General features: G+C 45.7%; 1 protein-coding gene across 1 annotated transcript in view; it reads left to right on the plus strand.

The window, feature by feature from the left end:
- The first annotated feature begins 8,155 nt into the window (after positions 1–8,155).
- Positions 8,156–21,874, plus strand: part of TMEM38A (transmembrane protein 38A) — a 51,262-nt gene continuing 37,543 nt past the window's right edge. Inside the window, exon 1 of the mRNA XM_040321102.1 lies at positions 8,156–8,369. Within this exon, the coding sequence (XP_040177036.1) occupies positions 8,246–8,369 (124 nt within the window). The 5' untranslated portion in view covers positions 8,156–8,245. The remainder of the gene's footprint in view (positions 8,370–21,874) is intronic.

The raw sequence follows: 21,874 nt of genomic DNA on the forward strand, positions 1-21,874 counted from the left end.
CTTAGATGGATGCTCATTTAGTCTAGGGGAATTGTCTAGTTGTTTTAAAATCCGAGCATTACTTACCGTTGTAGAGGGCGATCTTCTCCGCCACTTCCGGGTATGGGTCTTCGGGACTGGGCGTTCCTTCTTGATTGACAGTCTTCCGACAGGCTTCCGACGGTCGCATCCATCGCGTCACGAGTAGCCGAAAGAAGCCGAACGTCGGTGCGGCTCTATACTGCACCTGCGCACCGACGTTCGGCTACTTTCGGAAAATCGTGACGCGATGGATGCGACCGTCGGAAGCCTTTCGGAAGCCTGTCGGAAGACTGTTAATCAAGAAGGAACGCCCAGTCCCGCAGCCCATACCCGGAAGTGGCGGAGAAAATCGCCCTCTACAACGGTAAGTAATGCTCGGATTTTAAAACAACTAGCCGATTCCCCTAGACTAAATGAGCATCCATCTAAGGGTAAAAACAGCATTTTACTGGTGAACCTCCGCTTTAAGGGGTTAATCCTCTGCATTGTGTAAAATGGATGTTTGATACAGTTTTCCATTTGTGGTGCGTCCATAGAGGGAGCAGGAGCGCCGCCCCCTCTCGCTCCTGCATCGCCACTGAAAAACAATACATAGATTCATGCAATGCATGAATCGATGTATTGTCGCTGCTGCCGCTGCCGCTGCCGCCCAATATTCAGATGGCCGGCCCCCTGGCGAGCGCCGGCCATCTGAATAACGGCAGCTGGTTGGCTGTGGAAGTGTCTATCAGAGCCAGCGGTGACAATTGATGGCACAGTGGCTGCATTTGTATTTTAATGTATTTTTATTGAATAAAAACAAGTTCCGAAGTAGACAGACACATATGCTGAACTAAACAAAGTTTTTCGGGTCATCATCATAACAATACAGAGACAGTGGCTGCATTTGGCATGACACAGTGGCAACAATTGATGGGAACAGTAGCGACAATGGCATGGCACAGTGGCGACAATTGATGGCACAGTGGCTGCGTTTGATGGCATGGCACAGTGGCGACAATTGATGGGCACAGTGGCTGCGTTTGATGGCATGGCACAATGGCGACAATTTTATGGCACAGTGGCAACAATTTTATGGCACAGTGGCTGCGTTTGATGGGCACAGTGGTGGCAATTGATGGGCACAGTGAGGCTGCAATTGATGATTTTTTTTTTTTTCATTTGTTTGCGCCCCCCCAAAAATTTGGAGCACCAGCCGCCACTGCAGTCTTCTCTAATTATTTCCTTCTTCCACTGACTCCAATATATTTCCTAATATTTTCAGAGCCAGGGGACAGGCTGCACATGCTTAGTTTAGTGTGAATTGCTAGAGAGTTTTTTTTTTCTTGGGAGAGTGTATGTGATTAGCACAGAGCCAAACACCGTTGTCCAGACAGGGGGTCATGGGTCCTTATTCTTATAGAACAATCCTGGGAGAATGAAAACTCCTGCTACAAGCTTCAACCAGTCTCTGATAGAAGTCACAAGACTGCTCTAACTGCTGATGAAAAAGTGTATTTAGCAGTTTGTATTTACTAAAATAATTGAATTTCTGTGTACTGTTGGAGATCAGATATAGTAAATGCAGAGTTCTGGGTTTAGTAACACTATACAATGTGACAATTTTACAAAATGTGATGCCAAAATACGAAGTTGCTGACACTGTCCATCAGAATCATACTGTTCTGTAACACCACATGCGGCTTAAAGGCATCTCCCAAGATTGTACTGTAAGGAATTTGTGTTGTTTCCATGTCACTCTTGACGTTTCCTTAAAAAGACTTTCTCTGGGATATGTGTGTTTTTTTTGCTTTGTTAAATGTCCCCAATGACAGTGACTGGCATCTCATACCCCTTCCTGACAATAGCTAGCTTATGAGCTTGAAAATGACCAGAACTTAGTATGAATAATGGTCCCCCACATGCTTCAATGGTTTGGGTTTTGCAAGCTTCAAATGGAATTTGAGAAACCCCACACTAATTGCAGTTGGCCAGATCCCTAGCCATCATGGAAAAGCATGCATGTAAAAAAAAGTGGTTGCAAAAAAGGCTACAGCGGATCAGCCGCACTGATATTCAAAGGTTAAGGGGGTTGTAAACCCTTGCAGTTTTTCACCTCAATGTATTCTATGCATTGCGGTGAAGAACCTCTTGTAGTCCACCAGCCCCGCAAAACCCCCCTTTTACTTACCTGTGCCCGATCATACCTGCATTGGGGATAAGCACACCCGCTCCAGCCGGTGTCTCAAGTCCTGATTGGATAGATTGATAGCAGCGCAGACATTGGCTCCCAAGTCATTGGATTTGATTGACAGAAGTGGGAGCCAATGCTGTCTGTGTCAATGGACGTAACAGCAAGGAACAGGAGCGCGCCCGCACGGGTCCCCCAAGGTAGAGCACTTCTACGACGGGGCATTCGAGAAGAGTAGTAGCCAGGGGAGCGCCGCTGAGGGACCCCAGAAGAGGAGAATCGGGGCCACTCTGTGCAAAACCAACTGCACAGAGGAGGTAAGTATGACATGGTTTTTTTTTTTTTAAAAGCTGAACCTTTTATTTAAAGGTTAAAGTTATCCTTTAACCACCTCCCTATGGGAAGTATCAACCAAAATTACTCTACATTGGTATCTTATTCCGGAGATAGTGTCCAAATTTGATTCCCAAACCCCTGACACATGTTGGAGACTTTGTCCCGCTAAGGGAGACATATTCCATATATTATGGAGTTGTCCTATTGGGCTAAAATTTTCAATATAATTTCTGACTTGACGCAGACACAAGTGACACCTGATTCAGCCTTAGCCCTTTTATCCCTGGGGATAGAACAATTCCCAGCCAATCTCCGTAGACCGATAACTCATTTACTCTTAGCGGCTAGACTATCGATTACAAGAAAATGAAAAAATTCTAATCCGCCATCTCCCGATGATTCTGTTAACCTTACCAACCTTCATAATTCATATGAGAACATTTTGGCATCATCTTTGGGTTCTTTGCATAAATACACAACACATTGGGCTCCTTGGAACCTCTGATATGATAACTTGACATGATTTAAATCACTTTGTTTACTTCCAATATTTAATTTTATATTAGTTGAGATTTATTGAAAGAGGGATACCTCCCGGACACTATGAGTCCCCTCGGTGGTGTTCGGAAGGGTTGTATCCCCCTGTTTACAATTGATGTTAGGATTTTGATCCAAAACTACAAATATTTCTAGAAACTTTTCTACCATACTTATGCGGAAATTAAATGTACTCGTTATACCTACCTGGCATTTTATCTATGTACTCGATGATATCTTTTGTTTCACCTCTTGTATACTGTACCGCACTGTTTTATTATTTACTATTGTAAAAAAATTGAAATATCTAATAAAAATATATTGACTTAAAAAAGTTATCCTTTAACCACTTCCCATCCGGTCAATAGCAAATTGACGTCCGGGAAGTGGTTCTGTTATCCTGACTGGACGTCTATTGACGTCCAGCAGGATAACATGGGGGCGCGATCAAGGTAAAGAATCACGGCTGATCACGATGTAAACAGGAAGAGCCGTTGATCGGTTCTTCCTCACTCGCATCTGACAGACGCGAGTAGAGGAGTGTTGATCGGCGGCTCTCCTAACAGGGGGGTATACGCTGATTGTTTATCAGCGCAGCCCCCCCGCGGATGCCCACACTGGACCACCAGGGAAGGGGCAACATGTGGATGGCCAAGTATGTACTCCATGGCCATCCACATATTAAAAAATATTCACAATAGATGCCACTGACTGGCAACATGGGCACTGACTGTCAAAAATATAAAACAAGTGATGCCCAGCAATGCCTCCATCAGTGCCCACCTATCAGTGCCCACCAGTGCCCATCTGTGCCATCCATCAGTGCCGCTTATAAGTGCCCATCAGTGCTGCATATCAGCGCCGCTTATCAGTGCCGCCTATGAGTGCATATCAGTGCCCATCAGTGCCGCCTATCGGTGACCATCATCAGTGCCCATCAGTGCCACCTCGTTGATGCCACCTCATCGGTGCCGCCTTATCGGTGCCCATCAGTGCAGCCATATCAGTGCCCGTAATTGAAGAAGAAAACGTACTTATTTACCAAAAAAATTTACAGAAAAAAATAAACTTTTTTTTATTTGTTGCGCACAAAAGTAAAAATCGCAGAGGTGATCAAATACCACTAAAAGAAAGCTCTATTTGTGGAAACAAAATGATAAAAAAAATTGTTTGGGTACAGTGTAGCACGACCGCGCAATTGTCATTCAAATTGTGACAGAGCTGAAAGCTGAAAACTGGCTTGGGCAGGAAGGTGCGTAAGTGCCTGGTATTGAAGTGGTTAAAAAAAGTGAAAATATGTATTTTTTTTCTAATTTGCAAATGTTTAAAGGGGTTGTAAAGGTAAAATGTTTTTTCCCTAAATAGCTTCCTTTACCTTAGTGCAGTCCTCCTTCCTTTACCTCATCCTTCCATTTTGAGAAATCCTCACTTCCTGTTCTTCTGTCTGTAATTACACACAGTAATGCAAGGCTTTCTACCTGGTGTGGAGAAAGCCTCTTGAGGGGGGAGGGGGCGAGCAGGCAAGTCAGGACACTCTCTACTTTTCAGATAGAGAAAGGAGCTGTGTGTTAGTGGGCGTCCTGACACTCCCGCTCGCCCCCTCCCCCCTCAAGAGGCTTTCTCCACACCAGGGAGAAAGCCTGGCATTACTGTGTGGAGTTACAGACAGAAGAACAGGAAGTGAGGATTTCTCAGAAGAAATAAGGACATTTAAAAGCAAAATGGAAGGATGAGGTAAGTGAAGGAGGACTGCACTAAGGTAAAGGAAGCTATTTAGGATTTTTTTTTTACCTTTACAACCCCTTTAATAGTTAGCAAACCAAATGTCCTTCAGGTAGGGTTTGCACACTAAGGCCTAGATCCACAAAAGAATTAAGCCGGCGTATCTCTTGATACGCCGCGTAATTTCAAATTTTGTGCGTCGTATCTTTGTTTTGTATCTACAAAACAAGATACGACTGCATCTCGGATCGATCCGACAGGCGTACGTCTTAGTACGCCGTCGGATCTTAGGTGCAATTTTTCGGCGGCCGCTAGGTGGCGTTTCCGTCGAATTCCGCGTCGAGTATGCAATTTAGCTAGTTACGGCGTCGGCGAAACAACGAACGTACGTCCGGCCGGCGCATTTTTTTACGTTGTTTGCGTTCGGCTTTTTCCGGCGTATAGTTACCCCTGCTATATGGTGGCGTACTCAATGTTAAGTATGGCCGTCGTTCCCGCCTCGCATTTTGAATTTTTTACGCCGTTTGCGTAAGTCGTTCGCGAATAGGGATTTGCGTAGAATGACGTCACCGTCGTAAGCATTGGCTTGTTCCGGTTTAATTTCGAGCATGCGCACTGGAATACCCCCACGGACGGCGCATGCGCCGTTCAAAAAAAAACATTGTTTACGTCGGGTCACGGCGTATGTACATAAAACGCGCCCCCATCACATCAAATTGAATTCCGCGCCCTTACGCCGCCAAAGATACACTACGCCACCGTAACTTACGGCGCAAATTCTTTGAGGATTCAGGAAAAAAAAGTAAGTTACGGCGGCGTAGTGTATATTAGATACGCTACGCCCGGCGGTAATATGCGCCGCTGTACGAGGATCTGCCCCTACATCTACAAATTTCCCAGAAAACAGAACAATAACCAAGACTCAACCTCTCTTTCTCCAGGACCGGAATTCACATCTCAGGAGCCTATAGGCCAGGGGCGTACCTAGAGCATATAGGCACCCGGAGCGGATCCAATATCTGGCACCCCCCACGTTAAAATGTAAAAACACCCCACTGTGCCCCCTGCATACCTCTGCATCCTTCAATATATTTTTGTTACTACTGTGTACCCCCTCTCCACAACTGCACCTCTGGACCACTTTACATTGCACAGCACCCTGCATCACTGGACCTCTTTACATTACACAGCCTCCTGCATCACTGGACCCCTTTACATTACACAGCCCCCTGCATCACTGGACCCCTTTACATTACACAGCACCCTGCATCACTGGTCCCCTTTACATTACACAGCCCCCTGCATCACTGGACCCCTTTACATTACACAGCCCCCTGCATCACTGGACCCCTTTACATTACACAGCCCCCTGCATCACTGGACCCCTTTACATTAAACAGCCCCCTGCATCACTGGACCCCTTTACATTACACAGCCCCCTGCATCACTGGACCCCTTTAAAATTACACAGCCCCCTGCATCACTGGACCCCTTTAAAATTACACAGTACCCTGCACCTCTGGACCCCTTTACATTACACAGCACCCTGCATCACTGGACCCCTTTACATTACACAGCACCCTGCATCACTGGACCCCTTTACATCTCATAGCACCCTGCATCTCTGGACCTTTTTACATTGCACAGCACCCTGCATCACTGCACCCCTTTTACATTACACAGCCGCCTGCACCTCTGCACCCCTTTACATCACATTGCACCTCTGGACCCTTTTACACTACACAGCCCTCTGCACCCCTTTACATTACACAGCACCCTGCATCACTGCACCCCTTTTACATTACACAGCCACCTGCACCTCTGGACCCCTGCATGTTACACAGACCCCCCCCCTTCAGTGCAGACACCCCCTCAGTGCAGACACCCCCTCTTAGTGCAAATCCCCCCCTCAGTGCAACCCCCCCCCTCAGTGCAACCCCCCAGTGCAAACACCCCCCCCTTAGTACAACCCCCCCTCAGTGCAAACCCCCCTTAGTGAAAACCCCCTCAGTGCAAACACCCACTTAGTACATCCCCCCCACCCCTTCAGTGAAATCCCCCCAGGTGCAAACACCCCCCCCCTCCCCATTCAGTACCTCAGATCATCGCAGGCAGTGCCACGGCACATGGACAGAAGGTCCCCTCGGCCCCTCCCCCTCTGTACACACAAACAGAGAGGAGGGGGCTGTGCCTGTGTGCTGACTGCCGATCACCGCTAACAGCCCGTGGCTGTGAGAGGAGGGGATGGATGGTGCTGCGGTGTCACCCCGCAACCCCCCCTCCTCTTGTACCGCGGAGCTCGGCGCTCCGATTCCGCGGCGCTCATCGCTAAAGTCGCGGGGGGGAGCCGCCCCCCCCCCCCCCACACGTCAGCTAAAAAAAAAAAACCCTAGCAACGCCTCTGGCTACACTATATGGCATAGTTTAGGTAGGTCCTCATGTTACATAGGTATGGTAGATGTAAGGTTGATTGTATAGTCAGATTGTAATGAGTATTATGAGCCTAAAGCCCCATTCACACCATCAGATTTTCTGCAGATTTTTCTCTTCAGATTTACCAAAACCATGTAGTGCAAGGGCCTGCCTGAATGCATACAAATTGAAACTCTTAAAGCGGAGCTCCACCCTAAAGTGAAACTCGCGCTGATTGGAACCCTCCCCCAATCCGGTGTCACATTTGACACCTTTCAGGGGGGAGGGGGGTGCAGATACCTGTCTAAAGACAGGTATTTGCACCAACTTCCGGCCCAGCATTCACGGGCAAAAGACGGGCATTGCATCACATCCCGTCACCCCCCGTTGTGTGCTGGGAACACTCGGCTCCCAGCACACAGCGGGAGCCAATGCGACTCGCGCATGCGCCGTAGGGAACCAGGCAGTGAAGCCGGAGCGCTTCACTTCCTGGTTCCCTCACAGTGGATGGTGGGGGGGGGGGGGGGCAGCAGAGAGACTAGCGATCGCTCGTCCTCTGCTGCGGACGGCGCTGGACTCCAGGACAGGTAAGTGTCCTAATATTAAAAGTCAGCAGCTGCAGTATTTGTAGCTGCTGGCTTTTAATATTTTTTTTTGGCCGCACATCCGCTTTAAGGTTTGACCTCATATTATATGGTTTTGGTAAATCTGCAGAAAATCTGGTGTGTATGGGGCTTTAGTGCGTATAGTAATCCAATAGTGGCATTTCTGAAAAGAATACAGAGGACAAGTCCTGAAGTGACTTAAAGGAGGGTTTTACTTAGACGACGAGGAAGTTCTAATTGTATTCTATTTCCCTGTCCTTCCAAGCAGCAGAAAAGGAGGGGCCTGCTCCTCTCAGTCAGCTAAATATAGTGATCAGAGCGAAGGTTTTATTTTTGCTGTAGTAGAGGTGGGCGTGGGGAAAGGGACACCCATACGGTTTGCTTGTCATCCAGCGTGCTGTCACTTCATCAGCAAGGCCAGTCTGGGACGTGCTGGGGAACCATGGAGCTGCTGTCATCTCTAAGCCTGGAGGATCTGGCTGTATCCTTCTCCAAACTGCCTGTCTTCCCTCTCTTCGATGTGGCTTATTATATCATCTCCATCCTGTACCTCAAGTATGAGCCAGGTGGGTGTCCGCTTCAGCGGGGGTCTTGCAATTGTTTTAGTTTTTCCTTTTGCTGCATATGCTTCTAGTGTTCTCAGTACTATTTCATACAATAGCATATTGAAGGGGTTAAGGTTGGAATGTGCTTCAGGTGAATGCATCCCTACAGTTTACCTTTTAAGGATAAAGAAACGGGGGAATTTACTAAAATTGGAGCAGACAGAATGTGAAGCGGCTGTGCATGGGTACCAATCGCTTTTAGCTTCAACGTGTTCAATTAAAGTGCTATTAAACCCAAAATGGTATTTTATTGCAGATTACCAGTTCTTATGCCGCATACACAGGGCCGCCACCACGAATTTTGGGGCCCCTTACACAGCTTTAGGCATAGGTCCCCTGGAGCAGGGGGGGGGTGCCGCGAATTGAGAAGCGGGGGGTGCCGCGAACTGAGAACCGGGGGGCGCAAATTGAGCCACGGGGGATGCCGCAAATTGAGAACCGCGGACCAATTTGAGCCGCGGGAGGGTGCTACGGCCGCAAATTGAGGTGGGAGGGGGGGCTTGGGGAGCTGACAAAAAAATTATAAATACATTTTTTTTTTCAATTCTGGAAAAAAATAGGGGGGTTCCGGCCGGCCCCCTGGGGACCATCGGGCCCCTTACAGGTGTACTGCCTGTACCCCCCTGATGGCGGCCCTGCGCATACACGCGATCGGGCTTTTGCCCGACCAAAAATGCATCGTAATTCCTACGGAATTCCATCAGAGTAAAATAGAATGTGTTCTACATTTAAAGTCTGATGGAATTTCTCCGATGGGGCATACACTCCATAGGAAATTCCGATCGTGTGTACGGGGCTTTAGATGCGGTGGCTGCATCAGTTTTCTCTCCTTTATTTTTATATAATGATCTGACTAGTAACGGCTAGTTTACACATGCTCCAAAACTTGGCTTCGGAACAGGCTTTGTTAACCACTTAACCCCCGGACCATATTGCTGGTCAAGGACCAGAGCACTTTTTGCGATTCGGCACTGCGTCGCTTTAACTGACAATTGCGCGGTCGTGCGACGTGGCTCCCAAACAAAATTGGCGTTTTTTTTTTCACACAAATAGAGCTTTCTTTTGGTGGTATTTGATCACCTCTGCGGTTTTTAGTTTTTGCGCTATAAACAAAAATAGAGCGACAATTTTGAAAAAAATGAATATTTTTTACTTTTTACCATAATAAATATCCCCCCAAAAATATATAAAAAAAAATTTTTTTTTCCTCAGTTTAGGCCGATACGTATTCTTCTACATATTTTCCGGAAAAGAAATCGCAATAAGCGTTTATTGATTGGTTTGCGCAAAAGTTATAGCGTTTACAAAATAGGGGGTAGTTTTATGGCATTTTTATAAAACACATTTTTTACTAGTAATGACGGCGATCAGCGTTTTTTTTTCGGGACTGCGACATTATGGCGAACACTTCGGACACTTTTGACACATTTTTGGGACCATTGGCATTTTTATAGCGATCAGTGCTATAAAAATGCATTGGATTACTATAAAAATGCCACTGGCAGTGAAGGGGTTAACACTAGGGGGCAGTGAAGGGGTTAATTATGTTCTCTAGGGTGTGTTCTAACTGTGGGGGGGTGGCCTCACTAGGGGAAATGACCGATCCTCTGTTCATACATTGTATGAACAGAAGATCAGCATTTCTTCCCCTGACAGGAACGGGAGCTGTGTGTTTACACACACAGCTCCTTTTCCCCGCGTGTTTACACACACAGCTCCTGGTCCCCGCTCTGTAACGAGCAATCGCGGGTGCCCGACGGCGATCGCGCCCACCGGGCAGTCGCACGAGGGTCGGGGCGTGCGCCTCTGGCGGCGCACGCCTCTGGTGGCGCGCATGCGCCCCTAGTGACCTGCGCGAGAGCCGACGTTATATTACGTGCTCGCGCACAGGGGAGCCAACCTGCCGCCGTAAAACGACGGCGGCAGGTCGGCAAGTGGTTAAAGCTCTCTGAAGGCTAGTCAAAGCTCCTGTCGCTAAATAAAATGGTTAGCTTACAGTCCTGTTTACACCATGCTTTGATGAGCCTTTGGCGAGACTTTGGTGGGGCTTCGTGGGGCTTCGAGCGAGCTTTGCTGTAGACTTTTATGGAGGCTTTGAAGACGCTTTGAAGCACCACTAAAGCTACATGGGGTATAATTTTTGAAGCAAAGCAAAAGCAAGGTGTAAACAGGACTGTAAGCTAACCATTTTATTTAGTGACAGTAACTTTGACTGGCGTTCAGAGAGCTTTAACAAAGCCTGTCCGAAGCCGAAGCAAGTAGGCTCTGTTTCCACTATTGCAACGCCAAAGTCGCGCGATTTACAATGCAACTTTGCAATGAGATTTTTGATGATTGTAAATGAGCCCTAAGTCTGAAATTTTTCAACGTCCTAACAGACCAAGCTGTCCAACAAAAGTGAGGGTTCAGAGTTCAGACAAAGCATTTGTCCAAAGGCATCTCAATTGCTCAACCAATGGAGCGTAGACATTCTAAGACAGCAAGTGGATTACTGGCCAGATCACCAGGTGAAAGTAAAGCAGAAAAAAAAATGACGATTGCGCGATTACACTGTATCGAAATAACATTTGTGGGTTTTTTTCCCCTACAAATAGAGGTGGTATTTGATCACCTCTGCGGTTTTTATTGTTTGCACTATAAACAAAAAAGACCAAAAATTTAGAAAAAAATAAATTTTTAACTTTCTGCTATAAAACATATCCTAATAAAAAATAGAATTTCTTCATCAATTTAGGCCAATATGTATTCTGCTATATATTTTTGGTAAAAAAAAATCCCAATAAGCGTATATTGATTCATTTACACAAACGTTATAGCATCTACAAACTATGTGATATATTTATGGAATATTTATTCATAATTTACTAGTAATGGCGGCAATCAGTGACCTACATAGCGGGACTTCAATATTGTGGTTGACAAATCGGACACTAACTGACACTTTTTTGGGAACCAGTGACACTAATACAGTGATCAGTGCTAAAAATATGCATTATCACTGTACTAACGACACTGGCTGGGAAGAGGTTACCATCAGGGGTCATCAAAGGGTTAACTGTGTGCCTAGCCTGTGTTTTTTGTACAGTGTGGGAGGTGCTTTTACTAGGGGAAGACATGGATCCTTGCCCCTGCTTTGCAGAGACACATAATCCATGCCTTCCCTACTGACAGAACGGCAATCTGTCTTGTTTACATAGGGGGACTGCCGTTCTGCCTCTGTATTGAATGATCGGTGGGTGCTGGTGGACATTGAGTGCACGGTATACACTGATCGGCTCCAGCAGCCTGCGGCGGCGGCGTGCGTTCGCACTAGGTTTGCCACTTTTTCTTCAAGCCAAACCCGAACACTTTTGCAGCACAGGGAATTATATATATTTTTTTGCAGTAAATACTATAGGATTATAAAAGACCTTGGATACATATGAGTGCCCTAAGGAGAGTAGTAATGTAGGGTACCAAGAGCGCCTTGACAACCAGTGGGTGTGGCCAAATTGCTCTTGCTGACATTATCACCCCACCCTTCAGTCAAACCTGCCCCCAAACAGCTGCCCTTAGCTCCCGGATAGCAACAGATTTGTCTACGACTATCTCAGTTACTTGGGGAGCCACAGCCTGGTCTGATTAATGTGTCCGGGTTTCAGGTGGACTGAAACCTGAACACACGATTCAAAACCCAAACTGTCCGAGTGAATCCTGGACAGGTGGCAACCCTAGTTTACACCCGCTACCCGGAAGTGCAGGATCACGTGTTTATATACATGATTCAGCGCACAGAGGCCACTCTGCAGCAGTATATTTGCTATAGGGCGGTTGGCACGTGGTTAAAAACGGTTTAAGGTTTAACCACTTCAATACCGGGCACTTAGGCACCTTCCTGCCCAAGCCAAATTTCAGCTTTCAGCGATGTCGCGATTTGAATGACAATTGCGCGGTCATGCTACACTGTACCCAAACAATATTTTTATCATTTTGTTCCCACAAATAGAGATTTATTTTGGTGGTATTTGATCACCTCTGCGATTTTTATTTTTTGCGCATTTGCACGATTTTGCGTATTTGGGAAAAAATAACGTTTTTATTTTTTTCTGTTACTTTTTTTGTAAATAAGTATGTTTTCTTCTTCAATTACGGACACTGATAAGGCGGCACTGATGGGTACTGATAAGGCAACACTGATGGACACCGATGAGGTGGCACTGATGGTCACTGATGATGGTCACTGATAAGCCGCACTGATGGGCACTCATAGGCGGCACTGATGGGCACTCATAGGCGGCACTCTTCGGCACTCATAGGCGGCACTGATGGGTACTTATGGGTGGCACTGATGGGTACTTGTGGGTAGCCCTGATAGGTGGCACAGGTGGGCACTGGTGGGCACAGATGGGCACTGGTGATGTCTAAGAGTATAAAAAAGAAGAGCGGCGCCTCTAAGTGTAGCAATATAGTTACATTTAATGAAGGTACAACATTTAGAAACTTATTGCTATACTTAGAGGTGCCTCTCTTCTCTTTTATACCCTGTAAAAAAATGCTTTGCTATACAAGTGCTTTAAATTACAAGCATGTTTCTGGAACGAATTATGCTCGCAAACCAAGGTTTTACTGTATATTGTATATAGGTTAGTGGTAAGAAATAGACAGCTTCTGTAGGCACTGATTTCAGATAATATAGCAGTATATTTTTGTAGTGTCACTAGGCTTGAGCATGCATTACTGGAGAACAGCTTCTGCTGGAGGGGCGACTGTGTGTGGTTATTGAAATGGTACACCGATGTGGCTGGCACAGTACCACCTACTGAATGTAGGAAATTTGCACCTGCCCACAAGCTAATTAGTTAACAAACACAGCTGTTACAAATTCTGTCTGCTCCAGTTTTAGTAAATTCCCATCAATATTATAGAAGTAAAGCAAACAGGAAAAGTAAGGGCCGGTTCACACTGGGGCAGCACAACTTGCCGAGCGACTCGGGAAGGCGATCTACCCACAACTTCAGAGGCGACTTGCAAAATGACTTCTATATTGAAGTCAATGCAAGTCGCCCTGAAGTCGTCCCAAAGTAATACAGGAACCTTTTTCTAAGTCAGAGTGACTTCAGTCGCTCCTATTAAAATGGTTCCATAGTACAGAGCGCAGCGCGACTTGTCAGGCAACTAAGTCGCCTGACGAGTCGCCCCTGTGTGAACCGGCTCTTATTGTAATGCCGGTCAGCACACACCATAGGCTACAGAATGTATTACTACTTTGACAGCACCCCTGGTCACTGTGATCCACTGCCAGAGCTACATAAAAATTGGACCTCTGGATTGGGGGCACACATGGACGCCCATCAGTTCCCACAATGTAGTGCTTGGAATTTAAGTGACGGATACTTAGGGCCAAGTATTGGTTTTCTTAAAGTAGAACAATGAGGAAAAAATAAATATGATCAGGGATGGACTGGCCATTGGGACTACAGGGAGTTTCCCGGTGGGCCGATGGCTCAGTGGGCCAGCTTCAGTGACAGCAGGCCGCTGCCCCCCTCCGCTCCTCTGTCTCTCCCTTCCCGCAGCACTCACCTCCTCTCCCTCCCCCGCAGCGCTCACCTGGGGGCAACAGAGAAGCAGGGGGAGGACCAGAGGAGCAGGGGAGGGGACAGAGGAGCATGGGGGAGGGGACAGCTGACTCAACAGCTATGGCCTGGGAGTTTCTCACTTCTGCCTAAGCTTGTCCCATAAGAGGGGGCACCGAACTAATTATTTTCCCCAGGTGAAATAATGTCTAGCTTCCCCACTGGTACTGCCTATAAAAGTACCAGTACCAGCCGTTCGACTCTAATAAAGTAGATTTTTGTCCCAGTCCAGCCCTGAATATGATGCATTCTGTCACTAGCATTAGGGGCTTGTTCACACTTGTCTGCTCACTAAAATACATGTGCGCTGGTGTGCCATGTGTAGGGGTGGTTATATGTTGCTACACTTTACTATTTTCTTTATATATTCTTTCTTTTTTATATGTAGCAAGGTCCCTGGCCCTTTCCAGTCTAATAAGGACCTCCAAGGCCAAAGATAGCTGACATCCTTCAATATGTAGTGGGTTGTGAGGCATAGTGGGTGCAAAGATGGTAAAAGTCATTGGGTGCCAGACACTTCATGGATTTAAAAGAGGTTTTATTTATTTTTACAGTCCTTTTTGTATTTTTGGGGGAAAGAGGGTTAGAGCCAGGACACCCTTAAATAGTTATAGATTCGATTGGCAGGCTCAGAGACTTCAACAAGAGGACAGCCGTGCATGGAAAGGCCCCAGCAAGAAGCCACATCTGCACTTGCAGGATTGCTATCTCCTATTGTAACAGTCTTTAACAGTTCCTAACGCAACAGTTCTTTCAACTCCACTACATCTCAGTTCTTCAACAGTGAGCTCCCGGTCTCTTACTAGACCCTCTGATTCACTGACTCTGAATCCCTTGAGCTCCTCCAAGGTTTGCGGTGGTATCCCCTCAAGCGTCACCCACGCTTCCCTGCTGGGTCCCTAGCTTGGCACTCCAGATACTTCTCAAGCTCCATCACTACTAACTGGCGGGGTCCCTGGCTTGACTCACAAGGCTGCTCTGCAAGGGTCTCCTCTGTGGGTTGGGTCCCTGACTTGATCACTGCCTGAAGTTTCCCGATTCTCCACCGTGCCCTGTTCGGTGAGAATGTGGTTTCCGGTACTTGCTTCAGTTACTCACTGTGGTCCCTGGTAAAAGTGGTTGGTCCCTTTGTGGCGACAGCTTCCCTTCTAACTCCGACTACTGACAGGTTCTCCAGCTGATAGGCCCTCACACAGACTGGCAGCCAGATGCCCCCGGGATAGGCCCAATCTCCAGCCTAGCAGCCCGGGGTGTACGACACACGTCCACCCAGACAGCCGTCCAGGTGGCACAAACCATAGATCACCTAACCTCACCCAAATATATAGGTTCTCCTAGCACGTCAAGGGATTCAAGAAAACCCATGCCATTGGCTAAGATCCCCCATATACTCATCACCTGACCTTCGGTTGCCCTTCTCATATCTAGTACCACCTAGTACCTGGCCACCTAGTGGTAGAAGAGAAAAGTGCAACAATATCAAATTTAGGGAGAAAACAATAAATCTCTATCAATCGACCAAGATAACTACTCCTGGCAAGTACATTTGTGAGGAGCTCTCTGACTAAACCCCAGGGTGCTACATCTATATTCTTCTTCTTTTTTTTTTGTTAACCTCTAACCTTGCCGCCATCTCCCCGTGGCCCTATAAGTGGGTGTTTAGGCCAGGAGGCGAAGGTGATATCCTGATTACCTGATCGATGTGATTGGCTGTCACATGATCGGAAGCCTGTTCTGCTTGCTTTCAATCCAAACCGTGGCTGGGAGCTGTCAATAAGTAGTCAACAAGACAGGAATCATGCTGTCAGCACAGAACCTTTGAACCCTATGGACTCTGTAGGGTCTTGTAAGCTCTTATAAAGAAGACCTTTTTAAACCTATATATTGTAAAACGCTGTGCAAACTGTTGGCGCTATACAAATCCTGTATAATAATAATAATAAAGAAATGCACCAGCTGGGAGTTAAAGTGGTTCTAAAGCCTAAACATAATTTACCTTAATGCATTCCTTTTCTTTTCACACTAAACAGCAGCGCATACGATGAGAGGCAATATAGCTCAGGTACTTTGAGAGTACATATAGTATTAGTAGTAATAAGTATTAATTGTACAGGAAAAGCCACATATGGATTTTCAACTTGGAATGCATTTTAATATTTTTGGTTTTGTGGCAGGAAAGTGTAAAAGTATGAAGAGGCCCTCAAACTTTGCAGCAAACCTTGCAGTTACAGCAACTGTTCATACCATGTACCCTGTGCATTTTAGGTGCTGTGCAATAAACAAAAATCCTGCTTACTGAATCTTTGATGCACTTTCATCAAAACAGACATTATCTAGAGTACAATGGTAATGCATAAAAAACAAATGTAACTCGCACCTAAAATGCAACACACCTAAATTGTACTGCACATGGGCCAAATGGTATTGAAATGAGCTACATTCTAATACTACGGTTAGTCTTTCTGGCCGGCAGAACACAATAATTACTGCCAAGCGGCTATAACCCCTGGGAGTTATTGCATGTAAAAAAAAAATCTGACAGGCTGGTTGAACCCAAGTTGATCGATGGATTGACTTTGGTATAATCGGCCTCTCCCATACATGAATCTAATCTTAGCCAGTCTCCGCTGCATCAGACACATTTCTTTCCATGCATGGCTGGCTTTAGGGAAACAAGAACCTATAGCCCAGAGTTTATTACTGAAGACCTCTGAGTATGTATAAGGAATAACTTTAGTACAAATGGCCTGTTATAAACACATGTCAAGCAACTTATTTTACACACGACACAATTTCCATATATTTGTGTACTTTGCATTGACCAGTGCTCAATGATGCTAAGCCAACCACAGTGCAGCAGAACAACACTGTTATTATTTATAATGTGCATAGAGAGGAATATATTGAATACCAAATTGGAAAGACAAGGCACTTCAAGCCTCTTTCAGCATTAGCTGATTTTTCATGTACTGGAGATGCCCTTCACTTATATTCGGGGCTGTTCCCTTCTATTTTCTGCTCGGTGATGCAGTTAGTGGATACCGGATCTGACATGGCTGAAAGCACATGAAAAACATGCCTTATTTGCAAAGCCCAAGCCATTCACTTTGTTCAATGACATTCAGATATCATGTGTACAAGTCCTTAAAGTAGAACTCCAGCCCTCATAGTCATGTTGGTTTTGCATAGGTTGGAAAATAGCCATCTTATTGCACTGTCCCCCTTGTGGAGATACAGAGAGTATGAATATCTTGTTAGTGGGGACACAGACAACATCCTGATGGTGGTCCTGACGCATCTTCACCTAACTAGTAGAAGTGCTTTTACTGCTGTGACAGACCCAACCAGGACAGGGGCTTTTGGAGTGGACTGCAGGGTGGCCTCTCACTATGGGCTCTGTTTTTTAGGGGAATACTACTCTTTGAGAGAAGTGTGACTGGGGAAGGGGACCCTTGGAGTGGTCTTGCTTCGGATTCGGGATTATAATCACCGAAACACACAGACTCTGGTAATCTAGGCCCAGAACACATATTTGGACCCTCTATGCCCAAAACAGCAATGACTGCTTTAGACTGACACTCAGAGCAGATGTTAATATGATCATCTCAAAGCAACCTGATACTGGGCTCTCTTGCTATAGTCTGTTTATGAAGGTGTTAAGTGTTTTTCTATTAAATATATCTCTCCCATTGTGTGCCTCATACACTAGGTGTGCATTCCCATTGTTAATTGAGTCACCTATTGTTTCTGTCTGATCATCTCTTAAAATTGTGACCACTTTACCTTGTTATGGAACCATTGTGGGATGTTATGTTTTATGCTTATAATAATGTGTAATGTACAGTACTTTGTATTCAGGGTTGTTGGCGCCGGAATGTCTGGGTGACTCGTTTTTAAATAGTTCATGTTAATTAGATCACTGTCAGCTGTTAGTTGCTAGATGAGGATTAGCATTATGTGTATGTTGGCTGTTCCTTAGCTATGTTAATTATATTTATGTTTATAGTTTGCATTGTTAGAGTAATGTAATCAGGCCATATCTGAAATTGTGTGCTATATATTCTGTGTGACTTTTCAATAAAGAGTTCCAGTTTGCTTCTGAGCTAGTGTCCAGACTGGAGGAAGCTATATATTGACTGAGGCATTCAAGCTGGGTGCTGGATGGTTCCATCACAACTGCCATCTGCTTTCCTATTGGAGACCTTCTCCTTACTTACCGTCTAGGGGATACATCTAGAAATTAGGGAAATCTCCCAAGCACAGAACAAGAGAGCAATAACATCCAGGCAGGAATAATAATATGGGACTCAGTACTAGACTTCATAGATATCTTGTCATAGGTCTTACAATATTTCAGAAACACTTTTCTGACTTATCTAAACCCAAGAACAAAATTGATCATGTTGCAGCCCTTAGATGTGGTGGCTGTGGCTGCATTCTTAATGCTGACATTACTCATTTCTTGTCCTAGAGCATACCTGCCAACTTTTTTAGATGGGAATGAGTGACACCTATTAGTAAAAGTATGTAGGCATAGGACACACCCCCCCTACACCCCCTTAAAGGAGAATTAAACAAACAAAAAAATTATTAGGTAGACCCACAAGTGTTTTTTTTGTACCGCTACTATTTCTTTATATTGGCTTTTTGAATTTACAAATGCGGCAATTTAGAAATTGAATGAAAGTTTTTTTTTGAAAGATAAAAAGTGCATTTTACATACAACTATTTAGATCAGACCAACATGAGGGACAAACGAAGAGCAAAGAGGGACAGAGGGACTTTGTTCCGAATAAGGGACAGTCCCTCTAAATCATGGACCATTGGGAGCTTTGTCCTAGGTTGACAACCATGTTTATCAGCATTATTACCCTAGGACAGGGAGTGTGCTAGGACTATATACCACCCCCCTCTCTTCCCCCATTACAGAAGCAGGCAGAGGCGGCTCTTTAATTAGGCAAATTAGGCGGCTGCCTAAGGCCTCGCGCTAACAGGGGCCTTGCCCAATGCATTACCCCAGTTTTGAGGGGTCTTAACGCTGCTGTGCTCAGGCAGCATTAAGAGCCCTTACTCAGGAGCGGGGCCGCCAGCGTCCCTAACAACTAGTGAATGTCGGTAACCCCACCCCTTGTGACGTCAATGACCCAGCATGCCCTCAGTCAATGACGTCACAAGGGGGCGGGTTCACCAGGTGACATAACCGCGTGGCCCCAGGCCCTTCGTTAATAAAGCGCAGGATCTGGAGGCCACCTTGTTAAAGGGCTTTTAGATTCCCATAAGCCCCCCTTGCCCGCAGACCCCCACAACCACCGGCCAGGGTTATGGGGAAGAGGCTCTTGTCCTTGAATTATTTTTCCCATCATGGGTGTGAGTGGGGGGCCCCATGTCAAGTTTTGCCTAAGGCCTCACAAAGCCTAGAGCCGCCTCTGGAAGCAGGTGTTTTGTATTCCAGAGAGATAGCAGGGCAGAGAGCACAGAATGTTATCAGCTCACAAGGTTTCTGGATGGATGAACAGCTATTTTCTGCACTTGTCAAACAGATATAATTCATACTGCCAATAGTATATTTAGATTGCTTCTAAAGGCATTCTATGCATTAAGGTTAAAAACCTTATGGAGTCAGCTCCCCCCTCAGCCTCCCCCCCCAGCCATTGGCTTCTGCTACTGTCAATCACAGCCAGTGAGCCAATGAGGACAGGGCCGAGCCACACTCCGAATGTAAATGGACAAACAAAGCCCAGCTCAGGAATGAGCCTGCTTGAGAGCCTCCATAGCAAGAGGCTTGCCATTGGGGGCACTCGGCAGAGCGGAGGAGCCAGGACCACTGGCGTGGGACCCAAAACCATTGCACAGAGCAGGTAAGTAGAACCTAAAAAAAAGGGGAAACTTAAGACAGCAAGAAAATCTGTAGGACACCATCATTTCCAATGCCAGAGATTTAAATGAAAGCTTTCTAGTGAATTTTTGCTTCACTTACTGTGTATTCTGTCTATAAAACAATGGCAAATTAGGTAGAATAAAAGACAGCTTTGGTGAAATAGGTACCTTTTTGACTTGTCAATGTGATACCTGTGACTAAAAAGGGCTACTACGAGAATATGTGAAAATCTCTAGTCTCTGGCTCTTAAAGATCATTGAAGTCTTTCAAGTTGATGACCGTCCGAAAATTGATAGTTTAAATTTACATAAACCACCTTCAGCCCTGGATGATTTGGCTGCCAAATGACCGGGCCACTTTTTGCGATTCGGCACTGCGTCGATTTAACTGACAATTGCTCCCAAACAAAATTGACATCTATTTTTCCCCACAAATAGAGATTTATTTTGGTGGTATTTGTTCACATGTGCAGTTTTTATTTTTTGCGCTATAAACAAAAAAAGAGCGACAATTTTGAAAAAAAAGCAACATTTTTTACTTTTTGCTATAACAAATATTCCCCAAAAACATATAAAAACATTTTTTTTCCCTCAGTTTAAGCTGATACGTATTTTCTACATATTTTATGGCATTTTTATTATTACATTTTTTTTACTAGTAATGGCAGCGATCTGCGATTTTTATCGTGCGATATTGCGGCGGATACATCGGACACTTTTGAGTGAGTGAGTGAAAAACTTATATAGCGCAACACATGCGAACTGAATCGCCTCTGGGCGCTTAGTGTCCATTTCCTGAGTGAGAATTTTTTTGACCTCAGAAGAGATGGGTCTTGATCTTTCTTCTGAAGACCGAGTGGTTCACCTCCAATCGGATGGCGGTTGGTAGAGCGTTCCACAGTCTAGGTCCTTGGACTGCAAATCTACATTCTCCTTTGGATTTGTATCTGGCTTTGGGTATCTGGAGTAGATTTTGATTGGTGGATCGCAGAACGCGATTGGGGTTGTGAGCTTTTAGTTTTTCGCATTGATATTGGGGGGCCTTTCCTTAAATACACTTATGTATTAGGCAGAGTGCCTTGAAAGTGATTCTGTCTTTTACTGGCAACCAATGAAGGGATCTCAGAGAAGATGAGATTGATTCCCATGTTTTTTTGCCAGTAACTAGTCGAGCTGCCGTATTTTGAACGACTTGCAGACGAGTGATTTGGTATTTGGGGAGTCCAAGATAGAGTGCATTTGCGTAGTCGAGTCTGGAGTTGATAATTGTACCCACCACGACTGCTGCTTTTGACGCTATTTTGCGACCATTGTCATTTATACAGCGATCAGTGCTATAAAAATGCACTGATTACTGTGTAAATTACACTGGCAGGGAAGGGGTTTAACCACTAGGGGGCGAGGAAGGGGTAATGTGTGTCCTAGGGAGTGATTCTAACTGTGTGGGGGCTGGGCTTACTGTGACACGACACTGATCGCTGCTCCCATCGCAGAGCTCAGTGTCCTGTCACAAGGCAGAACAGGGAGATGCCTTGTTTACAACGGCACCCCCCTGTTCTGCCGCTCCGTGACGCGATCGCAGGACACTGACAGACATCAAGTCCGCGGGTCCCATGGGCACGGTCACAGAGCTTGCGATGGGCATGCGTGCACGGCTTGAATTTCAAAGCAACGTACGCGTATCTTGCTTTGCGCACACCAGCCATTCTGCCGACGTATATTTACTGACAGAGGTCGGCAAGTGGTTAAAATGTTTGTAAACCGTTACATAGACCCAGTGAAGTGACTGGTCTCAGGGGATACACAGAAATTAAACAAATCCTCCTACACATGTGTACTTTATCTGCAGTCTTCTCTTCTCTACAAGACATTCAAAGTCCATAAGTTATATAGCTTGTCTGAGCTTTCAGAAGGCAGGGGGCGGGAGCTGAAGTTACACTCTGCAGATCTCAGTGAGACCTGATTGGACAGAAGGGA

Source organism: Rana temporaria, chromosome 1 (assembly GCF_905171775.1).
Source record: "Rana temporaria chromosome 1, aRanTem1.1, whole genome shotgun sequence".
Classification (NCBI taxonomy): Eukaryota; Metazoa; Chordata; class Amphibia; order Anura; family Ranidae; genus Rana; species Rana temporaria.